Below are 26,979 nucleotides of genomic sequence, written 5' to 3'. Positions count from 1 at the left end.
AATCTAGCGATTAACGAGTAATTACGTAGGAACTCAAAACAGTAACATTATTATCAGTGTTGAATTAATAGAAGCATTTCGTGCAGTCATAACAGCGACTGCTGCCCGATCCATCTGACTGGGCGTGACGTTGACAGGCTATTTTTAGCAACATGTGAAAACATACGGAATTACTCATAAATGTCAATCTACAGCTACACATACGTGCATACACCATGACTCAACAGACAACTACAAATACATATTTTTATTTGGAACAAAGAATGGCAAATTAGAAAAAAACACATGGAGAAAGTAACAATTTCCCATCAGTGTGTCAACTTGCACAGCAAATATTGCCTTTTGGATGCAACTACAGTGCTGTAATTTTTTTTAATGTGGTACAAATCTGCCATGTGTGTGAGTGGTGGGAAGCAAAACGGAATCACATCCAATTATGTGGAATTTCCCCACACTTTTTGAAGCGCTTGAACGAGTAGAACAATTATAAGGCAATCGAGTCTGTACATTAGAATGAACCCCTCCCACCACCACCCTCCAAACTTCACAAAAAGAACAAATGAAACGAGACACGTCTATAAGCAGTCCATTGAGTTCTCCGGTAGTATTCCCAAAGGTGGGGCTTTGCCAGGAAGACAGGACGGCGGCAGCATGGAGTTGGAAGACGGGTCAACGTTCTCAGAGTCCTCCATCCGTTCGGCACAGCCTTCCCAGTTTATGTGGAACCTGGTGACGCGCGGATTCGATGCCAGGATGTTTCTCTGGAGCTGCACACAAGAACCAATATTTCAATGTATTCTCAGCGGTGACCATGTGACTTTTGGAGATTAAAAATACATTCATGTCTAAATTGGTCCAACCTGTGTGTAGTCTGGTTTCATGGGCGGATTCTCACGGAGCTCCTGGTCTGTGTACTCGTTGTTGACATAGTAACCGATGCGGATGAACTCCTGGCCTCGGTATGTGCAGGTGATCAGCACGACGGTGACGCCTACGGCGTCGCTCTCTGGGATCAAGCCTGTCTTCGGCGCATCTGCCTATCAAGAAATAAAAAAAAAGGGTGACTGTGGGGAATATGGAATATATTTAAAAATATTATTTGGGGGGATTTTATTTGTTATTACTCATCTCCATTGTGCCAATTAAATATAATACACAGTTAATTGTTGGAGTCATAGACTGGAATAAAACACGACTGTATGACGTCACCTGGAACACAAACATGTGTCGTCCAGCAGGTACTGGTCCAACCAGAACTGAGTCGAGGACTTGGTCATACTCTTCACTCTCTGCTGAGCCCACATAAATGATCTTCCACTCCAAGTCTGGACAAGCATAAAAACGATGTGATGTCATGTTACTCAGAAAGATGACGAAATTAGAGTAGACCGATATTGACTTCAATAACTCCCATCATGGCTTAAGTCAGCTAGCCGTTAGCGGCTAGCATTTAAGTGAGACCATGACAGTAGCGGTGCTCACCTTCGGGCAGGTCCTCCATGCACTCAAACGTTATTTCGAACTGGAAGGGGTTCCCAAACGGACTCGGGTTATCCAGAACGGCCACGTTTAACACCTGTACCTTCGCCATCGTTGGAGTCGCCGAGCTTGTGCTAGCGTTAGCACGGTGAGGCTAAGCACAAAACAGGCGCTTCAAATACCTTTTTTCCCGGGAAATCCTGAAAGCTCACTTGGCCGTCTGGCAAATCCACACGTCGAATTAATTTTAAACGACACCAGACTTTTTCTTTTTACACAACAGAATATACCTTTTTACACAACAGAATATACGCAATTCAATCGCATAGTACGGCAAGGCTCTGTCTTTTTCTCCTTTTTTGAGCCCTAAATGTTTGGAGTAAGATGTTACCCGCTCTCCCGCCGCTTTGACAAGCTTACCCACAATGCCCTGCGCCGCCCCACCGAAAGACTTTAAACTTCCGGCTGCTTGCAACGGAAACACGCCCCTTTGTGGTCAACTGTGGAAGTACACTCATCAGACGACGTGAGGCCGAGAACTGAATAGATTGAACTCTACTGACAATTTAAGCAATTTGGGGAGAATGTAAACATTTATTTAGCTACATTAATGTTGTTTGAGTTCCTAAGAATAATGTATTTTATTTTATAAGCATGCCTTTTTAAACCCCGCCCACCTTCTGCAGTCCAGGGGAGATTAGGTGCAGATTAGGTTTTAGAGGTCTTGCTTGGCTGCAGGTTTTCATCCCGATAAATATTCCAGGAATGTCACCATTCATTTCCCCTGGGTGTAGAGCAGACATCCGCCTGATGAGGGTGCTGTTTGACGCATCCCATTTATTAGACACTAGGCAGGTTGCTAGGTGGTGAGGTTCAAAAGCAAATTGAGTCCTACAAGGAGAGAGCAAGAGAAAGATGGCTCGTTTCGAGAGCAAAAACAACCCATTCATTGAAATTTCTCACAACAGGTTTCAGTGAGATACTAGGCGCGTTTGTGTTGAGTGTAACTCGAGGCTGCTGTAGTCCACTAAACGGCGTTTTTTGAAGTGGACTTTGCACAAAGAAGGATCTGTGTTGGTGCACGAGCGAAGGAAGCGAAGAAGGTGCGCTCAGGTAATGTAACACCGAGCAGGGTCACGTGATCGACGCTCAAAACCGCTTTCCCTAAAGAGGATGTGAGCGAGCACACCGCTCGCTCTTGAAGCAGGTGCTTTTTATTCTTATTCTCATTATTTTCATTCTTATTGGGACGCGTTGAAAACAAGATTTGATTGTCCGTTTACAGCCCGACCGATTGAGGTTTGTGTCATTTATTTTCTAATAAATATATTTTTTTACATGTTTAATATGCACGGCTTCATTTGAGTGACTCGCACACGTTTAAGAAGTAACTGTTCCGTATTAAACTAAAAGAAAAGGTTGAATATCTTAATTTCCGTTTCCATTTGAGTACAGAATGAACTTTTAAAAGCTTTTCCACTATTAACGTGACATATACACCATTCAAAGCAAAAATGAACACTTTTCAAGAGGGGAAGTCAAACTAAACAACAGAGAAGCTCTGTTGATGTGGCTGCATAAGTGTGTACACCCTCTCATCAATGTAGTTTGTGACTGTGTTTAGGATTAACAAATCAAACTAGAAATCATATCACATTAACATTGCCAAAAGTTTTCTTCTGGATTACATAGTTGTGGTTTTGACTTGTACCCTTTTGTGTCAAAAAGACAGGTTGTCCACCTTTGTGGACTGATTTTATCTTTGGTGGTTTTGCGGTGATTAAGCTTGACTCACTGCTTGTTCCTCGTCTCTGTTTAAAATAGTCATCGGAAGCACATTGGTCTCGGCAGCATTTGTCAGCAGATGGACCCCAGCTGATGCCAGCCAGATCCGGTCCGTGCCTGCGCACCTGGCCCGGTTCTAGACATGGACAGGTGGCCTTGCATGCCCGGCATCGTGGTGGGGCGAGTCCTTTTTCTCCTCCTGGTGCGCTTCGCTAATCATGCCTGGGGTGAGTCACTGGCTTGGCGCCTCTTTGAAAGTGTAATAATAATAATGAAAACAATCTTGAGGCTCGATACCTTAGCTTAGTGGCTAGCACATATGCCTTGCAGCTTGTAGGTCAAGGTTTGAATCCAAGACAGGGACACACAATGACCGATGTAGTGGTATTTCATAAGTTATTTTCTTAGGTGGTATTTTGTTTAAAATGTTTGCTCATGAATTGCATTTCAGGGCAAAATCAATTTCTAGTCACTTTGTAATGTCGGCCGTGACAAAAGTTGAAAGGTGCATATTTTGCAAAGAAACACTGTAGCTTATCAAGGCATAATTAAATTTCTTCTTTTTGATCTTGGTCTTGCCTCCCCCTCTGCGCCCTTATCACGTTGCACTTTTGTCCTTGCTAACGTGACTATTTGCTCTGGTGAATTATTGACTCCCGGACTTGGTGATTCGTTGTGTTTTGTTTTGTTTGCAGTTTCCCAAAAGTGGCTCAAGCAGAAAGTCATAGCTGCTGAACAGATAAATTTGATCGTTTACATAAGCGTTGTTGTTTTATTCATATCTCAGCGTGGCTTTGATTCAGCTGACGAGAAGGTAGCAGCGCACTCCACATTCCTCAGCCTAACCTCCTACTCCTCAAAGTGGTTACTGTGTAGTTTAGTGATGTCACTGAGTCATCACATGGTCGCTCACATGGATTTAAAAAAAAAAAAAAAAAAAAAAAAGGAACAGAAGCAGTGCGGGTACAACCTAGCCAAGCGAGCAGAACATCCAGCACTCTCTTATGAGATAAAATGGCAACAATAAACTACTGTGGTTGCCATGAAAAGATTTAGCTGACTTAGATAACAATGTAGCATGATTTAATTTCTCTCGCTTTCACTTTTTTTTATCAATCATATTTTTTCTTTTCTTTCGACAGGGAACAACACTGTATCGAGTAACTTCAGATCACAAAATGGAACAGTAAGTGAAGGCCATTATTTTTAAAATAATACCTAACATGGGAAAATGGGTGTTTTTATTTCGTCTATTTTTAAATTAATTAATTAATTAATAAAAAAACCTCAAAATTATTTTTTTCCAATTGGGTTTTCTAGGTCATAGGTCACATTAACGGTTGATAAACATTCACGGTTGAAAAACGGTTTATCTTGGTCTCATTTTTTATCTCATCAAAACCTGGCATTTAATAGGGGGGTGTAGACTTTTTATCCCCACTAAAATTAAGGGTAAATCTAATTCCGTGTTATAGCGCCCCCTGTTGCTTGGGATTTTCCTTGACCACCTAACAAAGCATTTTCCATTTTTTTTCTTCTTTCTATTTCCAGGAGACTAACATTGCAGCCATAGTGGCCCCCACCGTCACATTGGGCCTCCTCGCCATAATCTTGGCAGTAACGGGCTGGCTGCTGTGCGTGGTAAAGAAGAAGCGACAGACGGAAGGCGCGTACCGACCAAGCGCCGAGGAGCAGTGCGGCACTCGCAGCGTGGCCGCCACTGACATACTCAAGCTCCCCAAGGAGGAAAGACTCATTTGAGGATCCTCTTTGTTGGGGGTCCCAGGTGAAAACCAACTTTTTCTTGAAAGCGGTCTTCAATCATTTTCCTCTGCACAAATGAAAGAAGAGCTCCAGTATTTTATCACTACCTAACGTTTTTCACTTGACGTGGCTTTAAACATTTTTAGTGATATGTATTATGCACCATATAGTAAAACAATACCACAATGTCAGTGGTCATAGCAGAGGTAGAAGGGGGGCTGCGAGGGCACTGGCCTGCACTGAAATATCCTTGCATCCCCCCCATGCAACATTTCTACCCGTACCCCAAAGAGAACATTTAATCAACCTTTATTAGCATTTTTTTTGAAGAAGTGCACTTGAACATTTTGTTACCCCAACACACTACTCATCACAAGTCAATTTTAGTTTGAATCAACAGCTGTTTACACATGTAGGACATTTCATTTGATCAATTAGTGTCATTGTGTCGTCTGTTTTAAAGTTAATTTATACCTTTGTCTAATAAAGGATTGCTGTATTTGTACAGTTTGTCTTTTAATGCAAAAAAAAAGTCAAGTTAGGGTCATTTATTTTTTAAATTTGGGTTACTTAACATATGCAACCATGGCTGAATATTAAAACCTCCATGCTGAGAACCTCTCAAATAGAGTGGCACTGATTAATTGCAATTAACATGAAAAAGTAATATTAAATATTTTAAATTCAATGAATAAAATGGTGGAAAGCGGCAAACGACACGATAAAGACACAAGGACGCTATAAGCGGCTTTTGAGTCAGATTTTGTTTTTAATGCTTCTCCAATGGAAATGCTTCACAGTTGAAACTCGCTTGCTTGGAAACAATGGTGGGGCGGGGAGGGGGGGGGGCAAATGTGCGGGTTGAATCAGTGCTTTAACAACTTAGCTTAAAACCACAAGCGTAACCTTCACTAGCGTCGCTAACACAACGGCTGAGTTCGAAACTACTCAGTACTTTATTCTACCAATGGGCTCAAACCACCGGCCATTTAGTACACGGATTTTGTAGCGGAGCATGTACGACCCAATCAGTGAATAATTCCGAACCCAAATAATTACTGTATTTTAACTGAGCTGCAAATCTGTAAACATTACTGAGTGTTTCCGAAAACAGCTAACGTCTAACAAAACACCAGCGCGAAGTGGAACTAAGATGGAATGTTGAGGTGAAATGGTTAGTGAATGTTAGATAGGTTGGTTGAGGAGTTGGGGAGTTTTTTTTAGGCGCCCTCTTCCTCGCCCTCCTCTTCAAACTCGCCCTCTTCGGCGGTGGCGTCCTGGTACTGCTGGTACTCTGACACGAGGTCGTTCATGTTACTCTCGGCCTCGGTGAACTCCATCTCGTCCATGCCCTCGCCCGTGTACCAATGCAGGAAAGCCTTACGGCGGAACATGGCGGTGAACTGCTCTGATATGCGCTTAAAGAGCTCCTGGATAGCCGTGCTATTGCCGATAAAAGTGGCGGCCATCTTCAGGCCGCGTGGCGGGATGTCGCACACGGCCGTCTTCACGTTGTTAGGGATCCACTCCACAAAGTAGCTGCTGTTCTTGTTTTGCACATTCAGCATCTGCTCGTCCACCTCTTTCATCGACATGCGGCCGCGGAAGACGGCGGCGACGGTTAAATAGCGGCCGTGGCGCGGGTCGCACGCCGCCATCATGTTCTTGGCGTCGAACATTTGCTGGGTGAGCTCAGGGACGGAGAGGGCGCGGTACTGTTGGCTCCCCCTACTGGTGAGAGGGGCGAAGCCTGGCATGAAGAAGTGCAAGCGGGGGAACGGCACCATGTTGACGGCTAGCTTGCGCAGGTCAGCGTTGAGCTGACCGGGGAACCGCAGGCAGGTGGTGACTCCGCTCATGGTGGCCGACACCAAATGGTTGAGATCTCCATAAGTGGGCGTGGTCAACTTCAGCGTGCGGAAACAGATGTCGTAGAGCGCCTCGTTGTCAATGCAGTACGTTTCGTCCGTGTTTTCTACCAGCTGATGCACCGACAGGGTGGCGTTGTACGGCTCCACCACCGTGTCGGACACTTTGGGCGAGGGCACCACGCTAAAGGTGTTCATAATGCGGTCCGGGTACTCCTCGCGGATTTTGCTAATGAGGAGTGTGCCCATGCCAGAACCGGTGCCGCCGCCCAGGGAGTGCGTGAGCTGGAAGCCCTGAAGGCAATCGCAGCTCTCCGCCTCCTTCCTAACCACATCCAGGACCGAGTCTACCAGCTCGGCTCCCTCCGTGTAGTGGCCCTTGGCCCAGTTGTTGCCGGCTCCGCTCTGACCTGAAAAAGAACACGCCATCGGCATCAACGATCACATGGCAATCTTCAGAAAGCCCCGAACAGCAAGGCAACTAACTTTAATACATGAAGATTACTTTCTGTTGACTTACCAAACACAAAGTTGTCAGGTCTAAAAATCTGACCAAAGGGTCCAGATCTGACGGAATCCATTGTTCCTGGCTCCAGATCCACCAGGATGGCACGGGGAACATATTTCCCACCTGCAAAAAGGAATTATCATTTAAGAAACATATTTGCAGCCTCCAGATTTTAGCATTTTGCATTAGAGCAGAACATGGCAGTCTAAAATGTCTTGGTAAGAGAAGAAAATTAAGACAAAGGGCGTTTAGACAAACCCTCAATTGATAAATTATTGATCAAGGGGTGCATCTCACAACTTTTGTCTATGTTGTTTATTATTCATGATGAATTTATAAAAAATGAAATATTGTTACCACTGGCTTCGTTGTAATACACGCTGATCCTGTCCAGCTGCAGGTCACTGTCGCCATGGTACGTTCCGGTGGGATCAATGCCGTGTTCGTCACTAATCACCTCCCAGAACTGTATGGAACCAAAATAATAGATGATTTATCTCAATCAGATGATGGAAGAATTAACATAATTAAAATTTAGATCAAGCTATATGTACATTTAAATGTCCGATAAATTAATACAATTAAAATATACCTAGCTATGCAAGTGCGTGACGGTGTAATTTGTTTAAATGTGGTAAAACTAGGTCATTGAGTGGGGGGGGGGGCGAGCTCCACCCTGTGATTGAATCACATAATGGACTAAACTATCACAAAAATGCATTTAATTTACAAACTGTCGTTTTTATTCAGTTAAATAATAGGAGGAAAAATCTTTAGAAACTCCTGCGAGGGTGGATTCGGCTTTCTAGGCCACTGTTCACCGACGCATGACCGCATGCACGCACTTAACTGCCCACGAACAAAATTAGACTTAAACGTGACATCATGGAGCTTAGATTACCTTGGCGCCGATCTGGTTTCCGCACTGGCCGGCTTGAAGGTGGACAATCTCACGCATTTTGAGATGTGGGACGTGGAAGATTCGAGAAGATGAAGGAGAAGAGAAACGACGAGGGCTCACGGCTGCTCAATCGACGTCTGTTTCTTTCTGAGATGGATGCGACTCCTCCCTCTCGCAACGCTTCTACTGGAGGAAAGCGGTGGTGCAAGATGACGTCATCGTCATGGCAACCAAAGAGCGGAGGAGAAGAGGGCGGGGCCGCAGGGCCGTGGAAGTGCGAGATAGGGTGCGATGTCGGAGATGCTCCTATTGTCTTCTTACGCACTCTGTCAGTTCTTTTCTCGTTTTTCAATCTCTCTCTTTTTTTTTTTAAACATTGTTTAAAAATAACCCAAACCCTTGATCGAAACTTTTAAAAATAGAACAACACATTTCTGGATGCCACCCAATCAAACAAGTTCTAACTAGCCACAATATTAGGTACACCTTAGATGACACCAATGCTCATTTTATTGAGATCTTTTTCTTTTTAATCTTAGTAAATGTTTTATACTGTCCCCTGGAGGTCATAGATATCAATTATGTTGGGGTTTTTTAATCTATTACTACACTAAATTAAAAAAAAAAACAGAAATGAGTTAACCCACTCCAGTTCTCAATTCTCTTAGCAACCAAACTTGTTTTGAAAGCAACTGTGTAATGAATTAATTAGGGTGAATGTGGCGATTCTGCTAACAGCAACAAAAAGCGTTGAGATCCTGCATGATTGCATTCCTCACTTGTGCAAAGTAACCAGCCAGCAACCAGCCAATGACGCTCAACTTCCTGCTTCTAACATTTTTGTATTGTTGTCTGACTGCGTCCCTCAGCAACACCCACACAACCCTCTTTGCAACAGAGCAGGATACAACTTTCAGAATCATGTCGGAATCTTAGAGAACTTTTTCAACTTAGGTGGACCATGTCACTTTTGGAGGAGGATCTCACCTGCCCCATCTGCCATGAAATCTTCTCTGACCCGGTGGTGCTGTCATGCAGCCACAGCTTCTGCAGGACATGTCAGGAGCGTTGCTGGGACGCAAATCTTTGTGAATGTCCCGTCTGTCGCAAGAAGAGCTCCAAGTCCAGCCACTTCGCCAACCTGGCCCTGAAGAACATCTGCGAGGCCGTGGTCTCCCGCAAAGAGATGGAAGCTGAGGAGAGGCTGATGTGTCCCCTGCACGGAGAGAAGTTTAAACTTTTCTGTCTGGAGGACAAGGAGCCCATCTGCGTAGTATGCCATTACTCCACGGCGCACAAGGACCACCAGTGCTCACCCATAGAAGAGGCGGCGACAGACTGCAAGGTAGGGTGGCAGGGTGTGAACCTCCACCATTGTTACACTGTTACAAAAGAAACTTAAAAACAAGAATCAGAAGTGGGAAGTTTCCATAGAAAGAAAAAATATTTCTGCAATAGCTTGGGCGTGTCGGACAAGAACAAGGCCGCAAAGTAATTCAATAAGTAACCATGCAAACACTTCCATGTGGAATGCTGTTCTTCGAGTCTGTCCAACGCTCTGAACAATTCCAACCAGTCCAAACTTTAACACCGTATGCTAGCTCATCACTTTCTGGTTGGTTTTTCCAGAAGAAAATGAACAAGTCCCTCAAGAGCCTGGAAGACAAATTGAGGGCGCTGAAGACCATCCAAAAGTCCTCCGCCGTCATGTTTACGTACATCAAAGTGAGTTGGTCTAAATTTAAGAATGGATTAAAATGAAATTAAAAAATAAATAAAATCATTGATATTTTGATTAATAAAACCCTACAGCCCTATTAGAAGTAGAGAATATAATTTTGCAGTCCGATTCTGGGACATGTTTGCCATCACTGTTACAAATCAATGACGGACCAAGGTATTTCCTCTTCTAGGAACAGGCAGCGGCCACTCAACGTCAGATCCGGGGTCGGTTTGAGCAGCGCCGTCAAATGCTGGATCGGGAGGAGGAGGCCCGGCTGGCGGCGGTCAAGCGGGAGGAAGAGGAGATAGGGGCCAAGATAAAGCCGATTTCAGCCAAGAGGAGGTCGTTGGCGGAACACATCCAAGTCGTGCGCCGGCTTCTAGAGGAAGACGACATGGTCTTGTTGAAGGTTTGTAGGTGAAAGCGCTGAGAGATCAGCATTCAAAAATGATGTTGAAAGAAAAAAAACTTCCATTATAGATGTTGAGTCACTCTTTTCTTTTCACAGAACTTTAAAGATAATGAGAAAAGGTACGGAATCATTTGTGTCTGCCGTAATTGTTGACATTTGAAAACAGGAGTGTGATTGTGTGACGACAGAAGCACAACACTGGGTTCCGACAACATGAGTGGTGTTCTTATCGATGTGACCAACCATCTCTCCAACCTCAAGTACAGAGTGCGGGAAAAAATGCCGGAACATATTGATTATAGTGTGTGTGTGTGTATGTGTATGTTTGTGTGTGTGTGTGTGTGTATGTGTCTGTGTGTATGTGTATGTATGTGTGTGTGTTTGTGTGTGTGTATGTGTGTGTGTGGGTGGGTGTGCGTGTGTATGTGTCTATGTGTAGGTGTGTGGTTGTGTGTGTCGAAAGAAACTCCTGCCTTTCGGTGACCTTGGATCCAAACACAGCACACCCTTGCCTCATCCTGTCCGACGACCTCACTTCCTGCCACTATACCGCCCAAATGAACTGTTGCCCTGACAACCCGGAGCCCTTCCACCTGAGCGCCGAGGTGGTCGGCGCCACGGCACTGGACTCAGGCAGCCATAGCTGGGTGGTGCAGACGGAAAGCAACCAAGACTGGCTCCTGGGCGTGGCTTCCTCATCCATCCCCAGGAACGCCGAGGTCAACGCCAGACCCGAGAACGGCTTCTGGACTTTGTGCTTTAGGGATGGCCAGGTCAAGGCCATGACCTCCCCACCGAGACGGCTGGCTGTGTCCAAGACGCCGAAGCGAATCAAAGTGCACGTGGATTACGACAAAGGCACCGTGATGTTTTGGGACGTCGATGACGATTCGCTGATTCACGCGTACGAGCACACCTTTAATGAAACGCTGCTTCCTTATTTTTACACCCAAAGCGGCCATCCGTTAAAGATTCTTCCAGAGAAGGGGGCTTGTCACTATGCTGAGGCAATGAAACCTTGATTGGAACTTCTCAACTTAAATTTGCATTCTGATTGAAATTCAATTCTATTCGTATCTTCCTTTCAACTTCTATAAAGTCTGCTTTTTCATGTAGGGAAGGGACTCTGCAGGCCTGCACTATTTTTGCACCTTTAAAAAAAATGCCCATAATGGCAAGCTCAGACACATTTATTAAATTACAAATTGCATTATTGCTGTTGTACACACGAGGGCGCTATGTCAAATGAACTTTGTATTTTGCTGTCATTAAGGTACAAGTATCCAAGCACAATCACACTTTGCAATAAAGGGAATATTTATCTCCACAGTTGAACGTGTCTGATCTGGTTCCAGGTGGACAGAATATTATCTAGGACCCTATCACAATTTTTTTTTCCATCACGGATGTGTTTTTATATCCACTATATAACTAACTAGAAAGAGCAAAATTTAGGGCCTGATGTAAAAATGTTCTAGTTAGCCAGATGGCTTCGGCGCAGGTGCTGTTTTGTCTTTCTCCTGGGGGACACAGGGGCAGCACTTGCGGACACAAGCGTCCGGCAGGAAGGGGACCTTGTCCAGGCGGCATAGATAGACCAGAGGCTGGATAGTGCTGCTGATGTTGAGGAAGGAGAACCCGATGGGTTGCACGTAGCAACGGAAGACGTCGGGAGAGTAGTAGTCCTCGAAGGGGAACAGGGCCACGGGCGGCAAGTAGTTGACCACGATGATGCAAAGGATGGACAGCACGATCTTGAACGCCTTCCTCTTCATGGGCCGCATGTCGTCCTTCCCGACGCCGCCAGACTTCTTCAGGGCCCACAGGATGCTGGCATTGCACACCACCATCCAGGTGAACGTGGCCAGGATCTCACCGGTGAAAACCTTCTCGAAGTCGGGCAGGCCGCCCACCGTCTTGGCGGCAGAGTAGGCGAAGGTGAGTCCGAAGACCAAGACGGACAGACTCAAGCGGTACTCGATGCGTTTGAATCGGCCGAATACCAGCGGGAAGACGACGGCTAAGAAGCGGTCCAGACAGATGCAGGACAGGAAGAGAGGCCCGCTTGTGTCCTTCACCCCGTAGGAGAACTTGAGGGCGGACCACACCTCCTTGCTGTGCCAGTGGTAGAGGTTAAGGAAGCTTATGGGCGTCATGGAGCCGAAGTAGGCGTCCATGAACGCCAGGGAGCCCAGGTAAATGTCGGACGTGGTGGACTCTTTGCGGTTGCGCACCAGCACGGCGATGACCAGCAAGTTGGCGGGGATGCCCACCACCACGTTGATGCACTGCAGCGTCAGGTCGTACAGGATGCCCTCCACTTGAGAGTCGCAGCCGTCGAACACGCTGAAAGGTTTCGTCGTCTGGTTGTCTCCCATTGTCCCGTTTGCCACCGTCAGCCAGGATGCATTGGCGGCCATGGCGCTGGACTAGGATGGGAGAAGAGTGCAGTGGTATATGGGATTGAAAAAGTCTACACACCCTAGGTTTCTGCAGTGTATTCAAAGTGCTTCTGATTAAACCTAAATTAAAGTTCAGTTGTTTTTTGTGCTATCCTGGATCCTATTAGAACATTATTTGGGTTTAAACAATGCCACTTGTGTGTCAACATGTCATCAAGATATTTGCAGTGGTTGAGCAAAAGAAGACTGGTCCTCTGCAAACTGAGAGCTTTAGCAACACGTAAACATGTTCGAAACCCCATCAGGGCTTTTTCTTCTCCTCAGGCTGTTATCTTGTTATTGTCACTTTGCGGAGCCTCCGCTGGGACCCAGTCTCTGTTTTCGGGGACGTCTCCATCACTCGGGACCACTCTCGCTTCAAGCTACGCCCATTCTGAGATGAATAAAAGGACGGCTGTCGGCACGTAAATGGCCTGCTTCGCCAACTTATGATCAGTCCTGGACAAGTTTTTACATGGAGTCTAAGGAATGGCTTTTTGGTTTTAGTTTTGTTTCTTTTTTTTCGGGGCTCTACTGAGAAACCAGTTGATGTCCTAATGTCTTTTTTTTTTTTTTTTTATAGAAACAAAATGTTCGCGCTCCTATGAAGGGCTGGCCGTTCTCTCTGCGGATTGTTTTCCCTCGGGGACTCTCGTGGGACTAATCACACCGACAGAAGATTTGTCTCCTGAGATGTAACGTGAAATCAATTGTGGTTTTACGCAAGGAGAATAAACGTGCATTTTAAAAATATGCATGCCTGGTCTTATGATTCTGATTTTGTATTTATTCTTTTTTTTTTTTTTAGTTTACCTGTGAGTGTGTCTTCTTAAGTTTTTTTTTTTTTTTTTTTAAATTCTAATACCAAATATACTTTAATGTACATGGCATATTTTGGCAACGACACAATAAATATTAAATTCGCAATAAATATTTGTACATTACTGCTGTCACGATTTTTGCCCCAATTTAACAAAACATTATATAATCTAAAATTTAATCTCTCTATATTTGAGAGGGGATCTTAATACTAGTAATAAATACTACATTTCCATGTTAGTACAGTACTGGTGGTTTCAACAATGTATAAAATATTATATAACATCAGCCATCTTGGATACTCATTAAATTTATAATATACAATATATACATATATTAGTAGGGTATTACGAGGAACCCATTGGATTTCTATTTGTCTTCACAAAATAGTTAAATATACTGTAAATATAACCCGCAAAAACACCTAAGCAAATAAAAAATTGGGACGAAAGGATGTATGATTTGATCATTAAAAAAAAAAAAACGCACCAGAAAAACAATGTACACAAATCTGCAAAACTTTGATAATCTTGTTACTTACCAGTGTGAATTAAAGTTGTTTGCGAAACAGCAGGCGGGATGTGGCCTCAGTCAAAATTGTGTTGGGGTGAGTTGGGCTTTCTTCCATTTATAAAAGGTGATCAGTAGGGGAGGATCTTCGGGCTCTTTCTAACATCCCGAGGTCCTCAACATGTTTATCACGTGACCTATTTATCGGCACCGGTGTCTTTCTTCAGTGGAGGCTGAAAGAGAGGTAGGTGAGTTGCAGAAGAGATATTAACATATTTTTAATACCATGCTGCTGGATGTTGTCAAACATGTAGACTCCGTGAAAGTGGATTATATGGATGATGACTCATTTACTGGTCTGCCATTGTTAAGTTATAATTTTTCATTTCCAAAACCAATACGCTGCAATTTCATTTAATTGCATGAACTTCACGATTCAAAATTAAGCTCTTTATTGGAATATATTCCAAAGCACTTGTTTTACGACAACCAAAAATAGCCATTTATCTTTTTTCTTAAAAAAAAAACAAAATTAAATCCCAAGATGCTTTCAAAATGCACTAAATAGCTTTCGACAAAATATACAAGGCAGAATTCGTTTACCACAGTCATCAGTTGACCTCGTAATAAATAAAAAAGTGGGATAAAACATTTTTTTGTACAAAATTTAGGCATTCCACTTATATTTGCAATCAAAATCACAAGTCAACCCCTCCCAATTAAAGAAGGCCTACATCTGCAGTGCATCCTTACAAAAGCATCATTCCCCAAAACAAAATGGCAAAAATAATAGACAATAGCGATAGGTTATTCTGATATAAATCAACACTGATGAAAGCAAATTTCATAAAAATACAGACTATATGATGGACACCAAATATACAGGTTACATTCGGTCTGGGTCTCGGATAAAAGGAAGCGGATAACTTAGCTTAAAGGAAAGAGGAACAGAATGTTATCTTAAAAAAAAAAAAATCCCCAGTAATGAAGATACTAACCATTCCAAATCGATTGCCAATTGGAGATCCGGGCATATGACTTTCAGAGGCAACACTCTCGTAAAAGCTGTTGTTAAAAGAAAATTGCGAGAGAAAGTCCATCCAACATTACACTGACGCATTTTGTCTATGCTGATTAATTTACAGAGCGGAAGAACCTCCGCGAGTGGGTTGCAGTGTCCTTAAAGGGTGAAATGCATTACAAAGTAGTAAATCATTCCAATCAGCTAGTGGCGTAAAATGGATGACCACGTACAATGGCCAGCAAAATAAAAACAGGAATCTTGTGCCTTCGTAAGTTCATTCAGTGCAAGATGTCTCTTAGGAAATCAAAGTTCTTGTCCTCAAGTCTCCATTTGGATGTCCCTGTTATTCTTTCAGCACAAAAATAAAAGAAAAGAAAAAAACACCTGCCACCATCTGGTCAGCCTCACATCCACGAGGACTTCAGAGCGCCTTTGCTGTATGTACAACAGTTTTTTGTGTTTCGTAGTGGTTGGTTCACTGAGGGCGTGGCTCTCCGTGGACTCGAAAGCGATATAAGCAAGTGTAGTCGGGATGTCCCCAGTTGGACATCACCTGGACCTCCATGACTTGGAAAGTCTTCTCCGTCGGCTCCTGGAAGTTAAAAAAGGGTCAAAGTGGCACCAGTGTATAGTCTGACGAGATGTACGCAATACAGCAAAAAAACCGATTAATCGGCGAACCCTATGATAAACAATTCAAATAACCTTAACAGGGAAGATTTGCAGCGATTCTCCGTCTTCCTGGTAGGTGTAGTGACCGAGCAACTCTCCTTCTTCTTGGTACTCGTCATCCAGTCCCTGTGGGAAGGATGGCAAAAAAAAAAAAAAAATCACTGACAGCCTGTTTATTTAAAAAAAAAAAATTATTCATAATGGGTCGCGCTTCTTACAAAGACTGTGAAGTTACGAGGGGCACTGCTGATGTTCCCGGTGGGGGACAGCGCTTTGGGAATATGTTCCAAGCAGAAGGACGTGGGCCGGATTCTCATGGAAAGCCGGATCACGAGGTAACCCTGTGAGCCTTTGAACGCCCAGCAGTTGCCTGGGTACATGTCAGGCTGATGGAGCGGAAAGCAAAGTGTTCTGAAATATCCTTTGGGTTCAGGCATCGGCGCATGTAAAACCCACCTGGATGACAACTCGAGGGGACTGGGAGAAGTACCAGAGCGGGACCCCAAACAGACTCATGAGGGCCGTCTTGGTCTCGTGTGTCTCTGAACAGCGAGTGCTGAGGATGCTCCCGCCTGAATATACCAACGCCGGAGAAGAGTGACAAAGACGAGGATCAAAAACCACAATCCATCAGGCACGGACACAATCATGAACCTTCTTACCTCCAGACTCCAGGGCATAGTCCACCAGACCGGTCTTGTCCTGCGAGTAGAGCTTCAGCACATTCTGGGCGATCAATTTTACTTGCTGGGATAAAGAACACACAATAATACATGAATGAAAACCCTTCAATGTAAATTACAGTTAAACAATGCTAAAATATGTTTGCCAATGCATTCTTCTTCTTCTACCTCTTCCGACAGGCACTCGGTCGAGGCAGCGTTCTGCACCGACAAGGTCGCCGCGCCAGCGATGGACGCGGCCTTGGACTCGGCCTTGCTGAGAGTCTCGACACGGCTCAGCTGCAGCTGCCGAGAAACGTTGCTCAGGATGTCGTGCTCCAGGGCAACCAGCGACGCCCGCAGGTCGGGTGTGGTGGCGTAGCGCTGGGAGAGCCAGACCACCAGAGACTCAGGCAATTCCTCCTGAGACTCATCTGACGAGCTGCTGCCGAAGAAGAGAGCGTGCAACTCCTTACGCACTTGGGAGGAAACCTGAGCTGACATCTGGAAAGAGAAGGCATCGAAATTAAGAGGAAAAAAAATGCTTTGCTGCCATCTTCTGGTATCTTTAAATATTTTTTGGGTGGGTGGTGCCAGTCGAAAATCCCCCACCCGAGGCAAAAAAATAAATAAAGCTAACTAAGCCCCGTCTTCTTTTGCTGTAAGACATATGATGGCTGTTCCATCTTACCGTCTCCTGCAGCGAGTCCAGCTGCTCACACTTGCCCCTGCATCCCATGACGGCGTGCAGGTCCTGCCTGACTTTTACCAATTCCATCTCAAGTCTTTGCACCTCAGCCTGCAACGCATCGTGCGTCTCCTGCTTCACTCCCACACTGCGGCGGCAACAGCGAGGCAAAACACATCAGAGCTACTCCTTGCAAATAAAATCATCAGCGTGTGTGTTTATGGTACCTAAGAGGTGGAGTGTCTACTGCTGGAGCGGCGACGACTTCAATTTTCTCTTTGTCAAGTTTATATTGCTGCTGCCTCTGTTGCACGGTCTACAAAACAACGTGATAAAATATTTATCACACAGAAAAAAAATAAGACAGTAATTGTCACTGGCTAATGCTTCTTCAACTGCTTTCCTTGCAGGCGTGCAGACGCAAGCATACCTCAGTCTGGGCAGCCAGAGCGCCGAGCAGCAGTTCAAACTCGGCCAACCGTGTCGTTTGACTCCCTTGTAGCGCTTTGAGCTGCTCTTCGTTCTGCGGGGAGGCCAAATGACAGTTGACGCTCAACTCGCATCAGCAAGATATAATTTGTGTTTACGGACCTGCTTTCTGAGGGCGTGGTCCTCTCTCAGCTCTCCTCGCAACACGCCCAGCCTTTGCTCCAGCAGGGACGACACCCACAGTCCCAGCGTCTCCCTGTCGGTCTCGGCGTGGAGCTTCTCCCTTAGCGTGGCGTACAGAGCCATTATGTCCGTGTGCTCCTGCGCCTGCTTCTGCTCGCTCTGCTGAACTCGCTGGAACAGGAGCGCTAGGTGGCGCTCCAGACGCTCGAGGCGCTCCATGTCCAAACTAGAGACTACAATTGGCTGAGGAGAAGAAAAAAACCACACACTTAGAAAACAAGACATGGTGGTTTATAATTCTTGACTTTTACAATCCAACCCACTGGCGCTTGTGAAACGGGAGCTGAGGTCTGGAACTCTGCAGCAGGTACAGGAACCGGAGCAGATACAGGAGCCGGAGCGGAGGCTGGCATCAAGATAGACAGGTACGTGATCAGGGAGGAAGGACGCCACTCGGTGAGGTTTGCGGCTGGCAAGTAGCCGAGCAGGACGGCGACGGGCGGGCTCCACAGCCACCAAGCTGAATGACAAGAACAAGATGAAATGCTGAATCAATTGGTGTAGGTTTGCGCAACGTTCAAAAATAGAAATAAAAAGGCTTTATGGTATCAAATGTATTGGCGGGAATTGTTACAAAAAAAGAACTAAGCCAGTTATTAACAACTCACCTAAGAGGAGCAGGAGCGGCAGTAAAAGCAGGAGGAGCTTCCAGAGTTTTGGAAGGCACCTAGAAGTAACACATTAAACAAAAAGAAATTAAGAATACACACAAAAAAAAGCCATGTTGGCTCTTACCGTGTCAGAAAGAAGACATTTAGGAGAGACGCGAGGGATGCAAGGAGGTACCAGCCACTGGCGAGAAACCACAGAAGACCCCGCCCTGCCTTCCCTGTGGGCGGATTGACGTAAAAACACGACGGCAACATCATCAGAACCTTAAAGAGGATTTCAAGGGCGGCAAGAGAACACATGACCAACCTGGAGCCGCTAGGATTGTCCACAGCAACGTAAGCAGTCTCTGCGTCAGCGTGCTGACCCCTGAGCCCAAAGCTTTAGCGCCTCTCACCGCGTAGTGACCCGGCCGGAGGAAGCAGTAACCTGGAAACGGAAGCAACGAATTGTCACGGCTCGCGTTCGAATACTCATCTACGTCATTTGGGCATTAATAGGAGCGCTGGTCAACCTGCGCAAGCCAGAAGGCTCCACAGCGCCTCCGCCAGGCGCCGGGACCTGGAGGACTGAGTGACGAGGACGGTGTGCGTCTCAAAGGACTGCTTCCCTTTACAGTCATCACCTGCGTGCAGCAAAACCACGGCAAGCAAAATGAAAGTGCACACAGAAAAAAACAAACATGCATGAATTGTCATAGAAGCAAAATGGAAAAAGGAATAAAAAAAAAAAGAAATGACGTTAAGTTAGCAAAAAAAAAAACATGCACAAGTGCGGGCTGCTACGAACATCTTGCTGACCCCTCAACAAGTATATTCACTTGTGTTCATATATTGGACTAGCGGAGATGGATAAAGCATTGAGTTCCATTCCGAAAATGTCAAACAGCCTAAAAATGAGTCAACAAGTTGCCGAGCAGTCAAAGCGGTTCACACAACCACTGCAGAATGACCCCGACACAGGTCACGCAGGTCACATTAACTCTGACAATCAACACACAACAGGCAGTGTGTGTACGTGTTTGCACGTGTGTGTGTGTGAACACCCTTACATAGGGAACCATTGAGATTGAGATGTGATGCGTCTTCTGTCACCAGATCTTTAACATTCATGCTCCCACAGTAACTGGAGTGAGCTGAAATACACACAAAGCTCATTTTTAGTTGATTGTTGCGATGAAAATGTAAAACAAAATCAACAAAAGGAAAATGAATGAAAACTAAAAATGTACTGCGATTTGAGGCGGAGCTACGGCCTTATGTTAAGAAAGGGGACGTTACCTTGTACTTGAGAGTTTTCAGAGCTGTCGCCCATCACCCTGCGCTTGAGTAGCCACACTTGGGACAAACTGGAGGACGCCGTCTGTCTCAGGGAGTCCGTGCATGACGCAAAGACGCCTGCTGGAAACACGTCGTCAAAATACACACACGGCAGTATCAAGACAGAAAAAAAAAAAAATCAAAAATATTAAAGAGTGTTAACCCAATTCATACACAAGTTCCATGGTTAAAGGCTCCCCCTAGTGGTGCAAGTTCAAACTGCAACTATTTTAATGGAGGTTGTTGGAATTGCCTACCTCTTCCTTGTGTGCCGCTTGTGGTTCGTGTGTGTAGCCAGAGCACGCTGCTGTAAAGCATGGTGAAGATGGACACAAAAGGAGCCAGGACTTTTTTGCTCAGACGCACGCACGTATTGGACACTGACGTTAGGAGGCCTAAGGAGGAGAAAAAAAAAAAAAAAACATCTCAATGGAAGGAAGCAACTTTCCAGCCATGTGCATTTGATGCAAATCTTCGCACCTGTCTTGTTCTTCCGACTCCGGTCTATGGTGTATATAGTTGAGAAAGGTGACGACGAGTGGTAGAGGGAATCGGCGCACGCTCCTTCGGCGCGACACGACGGCGATGATGTCGATGACGTGTGCGTGATGAGGGAGTCGTTCTTTTCAGAATGGAAGGAGCAGTCTTTACAGATGAAGCCGTTGGCGTGCGTCACGTACGACTTGGAAGCGTCCACGTCGCCGTTGGACGAGCTGTGCGCAGAGTGGGACGTCCTTCCTGTGGAGGACACGTTTATGTCTTTTAGTAGATGTATCTTGTGACATGGTCATCTCTGTTTTCTAAACTGACCCCAGATGCCGTTGACTGATGTCGTGCTGGTCGTGACGGTGCGCTGCCTCAGGTGGTCGGCGGCGCCGTCACGCAGGCTGCCGGCAAACGCCGCCGCGTTTCTTTCCTCCACCCTGGTGCTGCTGCTTATCGGGGTGCTGATGGCGGAGAAGTTGAGGTGCTGCCTGGGCGTGTCGGCTTGGCTCAGGGACAACGACAAGGTGTTTCTCCCCCGGAGCGTCCTGTAAAAATAATATATATATATATATTAAGGACCAATCTGATATTTTGACTTCCTTTGCTCTTCAAGACACTCGCCGTGACTCTTTCCTGGAAGCATAGCTGCTCTGGCTTCTGGTGTAGTCCATAAGGTTGTCGTTGCCATGGTGATCGGCCATGTTTTGCAGACGCAGGCTCCGCCGTGACATCCTGGGCGACTCGTAGACCGGAGCAATCTGGTGCTCCTTCTCAAACTCTAACGCTGCCGTCGAGTAGCTGGAGCTGCGGAGACGAGGGCACGAGTTGAAGAAAAACAACATTAGGGAGGAATGCCCAGACCGCTTCAAATGAGGACGCAGTTTGCACTTCAGAGGAGCCCAATAAAACAAAACCAAGCTAGGACAGCACGGAGAGAGAAAGCAAAGCTGGCACGCCAGCCTACAGGAAGTGACTCAGCAACAAGGCAAAACACAACAATAGAAGGCAGCGTGTGGTGCACGCTTCACTGCCTAATGGAAAACACTGGCTGGCATCATTTGCCCAAAGTACTCACTCACATTGACAAACCAAAGCAATGCAGCGGCCGGTGATCCGAAAGGCAGCATCAAAGTTGTAAATTGAAAGCTGCTGTGGATCACACTGCGCTGAGTCACAGGGCCACACCCACCCGGCCAGCACAGCGCTGGAGGCACACACGCCAACACAAGAGCACTGGAAAGACACTACTTTAACTGTCATTAGAGGAAAATATATCAAAATTACTCAACTGCCAGCCACTCATTCATTTACTCGGATTACATTCACAACTACAGTACAGGCAATCTAGAGTCCAAAATTAATTGAACATCAAACTCCACAGATTGAAATGGAATATAATGCTATTCAAATATCTGCAATTGGAAGAATTTTGCCAGTTTGTAATAAATCAATCAATAAATAAAGCCTCTGGGATAACCTTGCCCCTCCAGCAGTTTTTTTAAGCAAGTTTATTATTAGCAAAACATACCATTGTAAGCGACACTGTGAATGGCGCGGCGGCCAGTGGGTGCACGTGCACTCGTCTGTGGACCCGATCTCCTAGCTCAAGCCTGAGGATTACACAGCCCCGCCTCCATCCAATTACGTGCTTTGCTGTTTACTCAGCATCTCCAACTGACTTAAAGGATAGTGTTCAAAATGTGTTTCATCTGATCAGAAACAAATTATTTTCCATATCGACACTTCAGCCGCTCGCTCTCAGGCAGCTCCGTCAGCCCACATCGGTGATATAAATAGAGACTACGCTTTTAGAAGCAAGAGAAGAACGCAAGGCAGCCAAGCATGGACATCAAAGATGTCGGACAATCGGCTCCCCTTGCATAACGCCGGGTTTTGATGGCCTTCCCACACTCAGTGGGCACTGCCGGTGATCTTGCGTCAGAGGCACGCAACTCAAAGTATCTTATCGGATGGAGCTGTTTTTCTTCTGGCAGGTGGAGTGCGAACCAAGCTTGCCCACTTGAATCACTGCATCCAAACAAACATAATTCCCTCCGTGACAAAGACATCCAAAGTTGGTTTGCTGCCACTAAATGGGCGTACTACCCACTCACATGCTGCCTTCTTTGCATACTGAATAAAAATAATAAAAATAATAATTACCCTCATCATGGCATTAGGGAAAATAACTACCATGAGGCTGAATGTTCTAACAAGCTGGACTTCAGCTAATGAATCACATTCATGGGACATGTCCAAATACAAAATAAACAGCATGCTGACATCTTGCTTGCCGAGACTGCAACAGAGCAACCAAAATCCCCTCAGGATCCACATGCCCGTGTTTACAAGCATTTGGGAAGGGAGAGACAAATATGGTGGGCTGTTAAATTGCCATCCGGCTCCCACTTGGCACAGATTAGCATCATTGGATCCCACCCTCGGACTTTTCGTCTCTCTGTTCTGACTTTCCTTCATCTGTCAGAATGTCACAATCACAAGGCGCCAATGTTTGGGTTGCGTTCCTCAGCGTCGTCTTGCCAAGTGTGACTCGGATTTTGACAAGTTCACATAAAAAAATAAAATAAAAAACCACTAGGGGATAATAAATAAAATTTTTTGCAACTGGATTATTTTTTGTTTTAGTATTCACAAAGGTCTGTTGTCTCTTAAGCGAGGAAAAAAAGTGCACTGGAGGCCCCCCCCCTGACCCACTTCCAGCATAATCAAATATGAAGGGCCTCTGTGAGTGCATTAGAGCGCAACCTTGCTCTGCTCTGCAAAAAGAGACACTTTCAATCCAGATTGTAAATGTTCTGGCCTTGTACATTCTATTTATGATTAACTCGGATTTGCAAGTGAAAAACGATCGTATTTGACTACTCGGTGGTCCGATTGCACAGTCACCAGACTGTTTATCTCGACACATTCACGTTTTAGTCGGCGTGGGCAACGCACACAGACTGTATAAAATGCAAATCGAGACACAGCCACAAAAAATTTAGAACATCCGTTTAGAGTTTGGACATCGTGTCCACACACAAATTGCTTAAAAGAAAAACACACAGCAGTTACTTTAGCTTGTTCTGCTCACAATGGTGTAGAAAGGGTTCTTCTAAATTCTAATCCGGGATCAGGCCCATGCTTGTGACGGCGAGGTTTATTATGGTCCACCTGGCTGTCGGATTCTGAGCGACTCTTTTCAAAGTAGATTGCTGGAGCGCTGCCACCAAACTTTTTTAACACCAAGCCCAACAACGTATTTCAAAACTTGACTGATGGGACATAATTCTGGCTTCGCCACTCTTCCACATGCACAAACCGACTCGACCACACCCGCGCTACGATGCACTCCATTGTTGATCAATATAAGCTTTGGATACTGCAAACATTCCGTGAGCCAACCATCAAACATTTCATCCGAATCACTTCCCCATGTAATACTTCGAATAAAAACCACAAACCTTCAACTGAGCTTTCCAACAAAGCCTATTTGTGTACCTTTCGACTCTCTCAAAGCGGGACGAATCCTCAACGCAACGCCGATAGCCGACAAAATATTTCCTCTTCAAATAACTCGAGCGGAGCGGATGAACTTGATCGGCAACAAGTTGCTCTGCTGAGTTCACGCGCGCCAGAGGTCTCACCTGAGGGAGTAGGTATAGCCGGTGTTCTCCGGAGCACACTGCGGCGGCGTGTATGTGTGCAGTTGGGAAAAATCCATGGTCATTCTTCTTTGCTTAGACTGCAAGAGTCAGGATGCAGGGGGTAGGGTCAGCCCACGCTGACATAATGTAGGGAGATTAGCACAAACACACGTACTCTTGTTCAGCCTGTCTCTTTTGTCTTAAACCACTCAACTAGCAACTCTAAACAGACACAATAACGCCGATAAACTCCAGAACAATTTGCTCTAGCTGCTATGTAGTTTCTGTTCAACGTCAGGCAAAACAACAAACCGGGCAGGCCCGACACACAGCGGGAACAATGACACTGTCATGGTGGCCGTCTTAACCTTTTCCTCCATGTTGCCGCCGTTGACTGGAACCGATAAGCGGTCGTGTCCCCCCTGTGGTAGTGACTGACGGGCGAGCAGATCCTCTTAGTCCTCGAGCCGTCTCCAGGCTGAAGCTACGACTTGTGCGTGTGAGCTTCGCACACAGGGAAGAGAGTGTTATGAAACTGAGGGGTGTGGCCAGTTTTTGTTTTTTTTTCCTTTTAGGCAAACGGGCGGGAAAACACAAGGCAGTGAAGTTGTACTTGACACATTGGAACCTGCATTTTCAGATTGGGTAAACACATTTGGTTATAAGCCAAGAACGTTGAATTTAGCTCCACAATTTCTACGAGCATTTGGCCATTTGTGCACTTTTCCACCCTTACAACTTGCCGTCAACAAACACTCAGATTTTTACATTTTTGGAGACTCCTGGTTGTTTTATAAAAGAGGGACACTATTTTCAGTCTGTGGTTCCCCTCAGGTACATAACCAAGCCACATTAGTGAAGACAATCTTCCTTACGGAGTTGCCAGAAGAATAACTTTTTTTTTTTTTTTAAACTCGCGCTTTCTTAGAGATTTTCTTTTCGTGCAGACACAAATGCAAACAAACAGATGGCCAAATCCGGCAAACCCACCGCTCGAGTCTCAGCTCATAATTGTTTCAAATCAGGACCCTTGAGTCCAAAAGAAGGATAAGCTGGAGCAAAGATCCAAAAACCTGGGGGGCGATCAGCTCTTAACTAAGCCAAGAGTTGTTGTTTTTTGCAATCTAATTTGATGAAGATGACTTATCTCATTGCCAACCAAAGCACCAGAAACAAGCTTCCAAAATTGCCGTTGCGGCGTTGCTAACCTTCATTACTACAAAGAGACAGGTTGAACATTGCACTCTCTCTCTCTCTGAGGAACACACCGGCACCCTCGCACTTGCGTTGAGCATAAACGTGCAGCACGCCGACACTTTGACAAGTGTTGTATGTCTGCTCTGTACGTCAGCTTTGCTCGCTCCTTTACGCCAAACCACCTGCAAGCTAGCCGCTGGCCTTAAAACAACGACGGGGTAGCGAGCGTCAAACCGGTTACAGCACTCGACCAGCTGCACACGGACGGCAACATGGTCCGTCCGGCCGTGCTAAATTTAGAAGCGTTTTTGGGGACTAGCCGACATAGTGACTAACAATCGCAGTGGTTATGCAGCGCAAATTTCGACGTTAATGAGTTTATTTTCTGGCCAGATTTGATCGTACTTGTTCCACGGCGTTGTGCACGTTCTAGTACCATAACTTGCCCGTGTACTGCGAATCCGTGCACGGTAGAATCATCCTACAGCGATTCCCAAAATCCACCGCTGACCGACGACGCGCTAAACTCCCTCTGGTGGCATTCCCGTAGATAAAAAACACAACAACAAAAAACAAAGCGTCCTTTGGGTTTGTGGCGCGACCTTGTGCTCTCTTCAACGCGATCGAAAGTTGCCAACTGAAGTGAGTGTGTGGTGTTGTTTCCAAAATGGCTTCCCGAGCGGACAAAGCACGCAAGGATGGCTGCTGTGATGCTGTGCGGCTGATCCTCCCACTCGGCACAACCGCCTCAAATCCATTGGAGGAGCCGATGTGCCGCCTGACAGCTGCCGGGGCTGCACTCACTCGCCAGCCGACAGTTACATTGCATTCTTTAGCAGGGCCAGTTTGCAAATCACACTTGGAGCATACGTGCACACTTGCAACATTCAATCACACGGGAGTGACAGTTACACTTGCAAAGACAATCGCTCAATTGTGAGCTGACAACTGGGCCCTGTGGCGGTTCTTGAATGGTAGACAGTGTGCAAAAAACCCCTTTGCCAAAACAACAACCCAAAAAACATATCACGCAATCCAACCCACAATTCATTTTCAGCTGTTCGTCAAGCAGAGCTAACACACCAATACTAAAAGAAAACAACTGACACCCAGACACACTAAAATAACCAGCAAGGCTGAATACATCTGACGTCACTATCTAAGCCGCACCCCTCAAAAGGCAAACATCCAACACGTGGTCACTACCGTATGTCAAGTATTTACAAGGGTATCGCCCAATGCCAGCCTTATTTCAGGGTACCAGGAAATCGTGAAGGCTGCAGAGACCAGCCACGTATAAGGCACAAAAAAAGATAAAAGAAACTTTTACATTGAGTCCTCCTCGTCAGTAGTTGGCGATACACTGCGGCCGTTTGACACAATGCATCATAAAGCTCCTCATTTACAATGACCTGTTATTAAGTGAACTGAAATTATATGGTATGTATCAAGAATAATCAAGTGGTATCAGTATACAGTATCGATAAGTACTCGAGTGATTATTTGTACTGTCATCAGTCTAACGAAAAGTGTAATAAGTGCTATTTTCCTCATCAAAACCAAATAATGTTTTTGAAAACGCAAAAAATACACATGTATTTCTTTGAAAACTTTTTTAAATACCGAACCGCGAGTATCCGGGGTCCATTCAGCGTATGTGACGTCAAAAAGCACCAACGCGTGCTTGCTTTCCTGCTTTGAAAGTCAACAACGTTAACCAGGCCAAGCTTTTAAAGCGAACCAGGCTAAAAATACAAAGCATAAAATCCTGACGGCGCAGGTAAGCCGAGTTC

At 45.5% G+C, this 26,979-nt stretch overlaps 5 protein-coding genes and 1 pseudogene across 17 annotated transcripts; 2 read left to right on the top strand and 4 right to left on the bottom strand.

Annotated features, from left to right (window-relative positions):
* Positions 1-232: 232 nt before the first annotated feature.
* Positions 233-1,764, bottom strand: LOC133170053 (histone chaperone asf1b-B). The gene is made up of 4 exons (XM_061302701.1): positions 1,483-1,764; positions 1,210-1,325; positions 861-1,037; positions 233-767 (listed from the first exon to the last, which is right to left on the bottom strand). Exons 1-4 carry the CDS (start codon positions 1,589-1,591, stop codon positions 576-578), a joined length of 594 nt encoding a protein of 197 aa, XP_061158685.1. The 5' UTR covers positions 1,592-1,764; the 3' UTR covers positions 233-575.
* A 576-nt stretch (positions 1,765-2,340) lies between these two features.
* On the top strand, positions 2,341-5,594 carry crb3a (crumbs homolog 3a). 4 transcript variants are annotated; one of them, XM_061302705.1, is made up of 4 exons: positions 2,341-2,592; positions 3,304-3,491; positions 4,407-4,450; positions 4,816-5,594. In XM_061302705.1, the coding sequence occupies exons 2-4, from the start codon at positions 3,407-3,409 to the stop codon at positions 5,023-5,025; spliced, it is 339 nt and encodes a 112-aa protein (XP_061158689.1). In that variant the 5' UTR covers positions 2,341-2,592; positions 3,304-3,406; the 3' UTR covers positions 5,026-5,594. The 4 variants fall into 4 exon arrangements, with proteins under 4 accessions (XP_061158689.1, XP_061158690.1, XP_061158688.1 ...); XM_061302706.1 differs by having other exon boundaries at positions 2,341-2,686; XM_061302704.1 differs by having other exon boundaries at positions 2,341-2,778.
* Positions 5,595-5,686: 92 nt separating this feature from the next.
* LOC133170011 (tubulin beta chain) lies at positions 5,687-9,112 on the bottom strand. Its single transcript, XM_061302634.1, has 4 exons — positions 8,306-9,112; positions 7,762-7,870; positions 7,417-7,527; positions 5,687-7,306 (listed from the first exon to the last, which is right to left on the bottom strand). Exons 1-4 carry the CDS (start codon positions 8,360-8,362, stop codon positions 6,249-6,251), a joined length of 1,335 nt encoding a protein of 444 aa, XP_061158618.1. The 5' UTR covers positions 8,363-9,112; the 3' UTR covers positions 5,687-6,248.
* Positions 9,113-9,147: 35 nt separating this feature from the next.
* LOC133170013 (zinc-binding protein A33-like) lies at positions 9,148-11,769 on the top strand (annotated as a pseudogene).
* On the bottom strand, positions 9,263-14,506 carry LOC133170037 (G-protein coupled receptor 183-like). The gene is made up of 2 exons (XM_061302678.1): positions 14,242-14,506; positions 9,263-12,869 (listed from the first exon to the last, which is right to left on the bottom strand). The coding sequence occupies exon 2, from the start codon at positions 12,858-12,860 to the stop codon at positions 11,919-11,921; it is 942 nt and encodes a 313-aa protein (XP_061158662.1). The 5' UTR covers positions 12,861-12,869; positions 14,242-14,506; the 3' UTR covers positions 9,263-11,918.
* A 139-nt stretch (positions 14,507-14,645) lies between these two features.
* sun1b (Sad1 and UNC84 domain containing 1b) lies at positions 14,646-25,884 on the bottom strand. Of its 10 annotated transcripts, none has more exons than XM_061302554.1 (24): positions 25,633-25,884; positions 24,358-24,493; positions 23,990-24,087; positions 20,979-21,146; positions 20,667-20,890; positions 20,337-20,594; positions 20,114-20,251; positions 19,818-19,937; positions 19,589-19,672; positions 19,052-19,162; positions 18,847-18,966; positions 18,664-18,757; positions 18,537-18,595; positions 18,192-18,388; positions 17,848-18,111; positions 17,687-17,779; positions 17,484-17,572; positions 17,260-17,404; positions 16,758-17,072; positions 16,569-16,653; positions 16,363-16,478; positions 16,125-16,292; positions 15,940-16,032; positions 14,646-15,826 (listed from the first exon to the last, which is right to left on the bottom strand). In XM_061302554.1, exons 2-24 carry the CDS (start codon positions 24,367-24,369, stop codon positions 15,710-15,712), a joined length of 3,168 nt encoding a protein of 1,055 aa, XP_061158538.1. In that variant the 5' UTR covers positions 24,370-24,493; positions 25,633-25,884; the 3' UTR covers positions 14,646-15,709. The 10 variants fall into 10 exon arrangements, with proteins under 10 accessions (XP_061158538.1, XP_061158534.1, XP_061158533.1 ...); XM_061302550.1 differs by having other exon boundaries at positions 20,667-20,887; positions 20,964-21,146; positions 25,623-25,883; XM_061302549.1 differs by having other exon boundaries at positions 20,667-20,887; positions 20,964-21,146; positions 25,633-25,883.
* Positions 25,885-26,979: the final 1,095 nt, after the last annotated feature.

Source organism: Syngnathus typhle, linkage group LG17, assembly GCF_033458585.1.
Source record: "Syngnathus typhle isolate RoL2023-S1 ecotype Sweden linkage group LG17, RoL_Styp_1.0, whole genome shotgun sequence".
Lineage (NCBI taxonomy): Eukaryota > Metazoa > Chordata > Actinopteri > Syngnathiformes > Syngnathidae > Syngnathus > Syngnathus typhle.
This window is presented reverse-complemented; position numbering and strand designations above follow the sequence as displayed.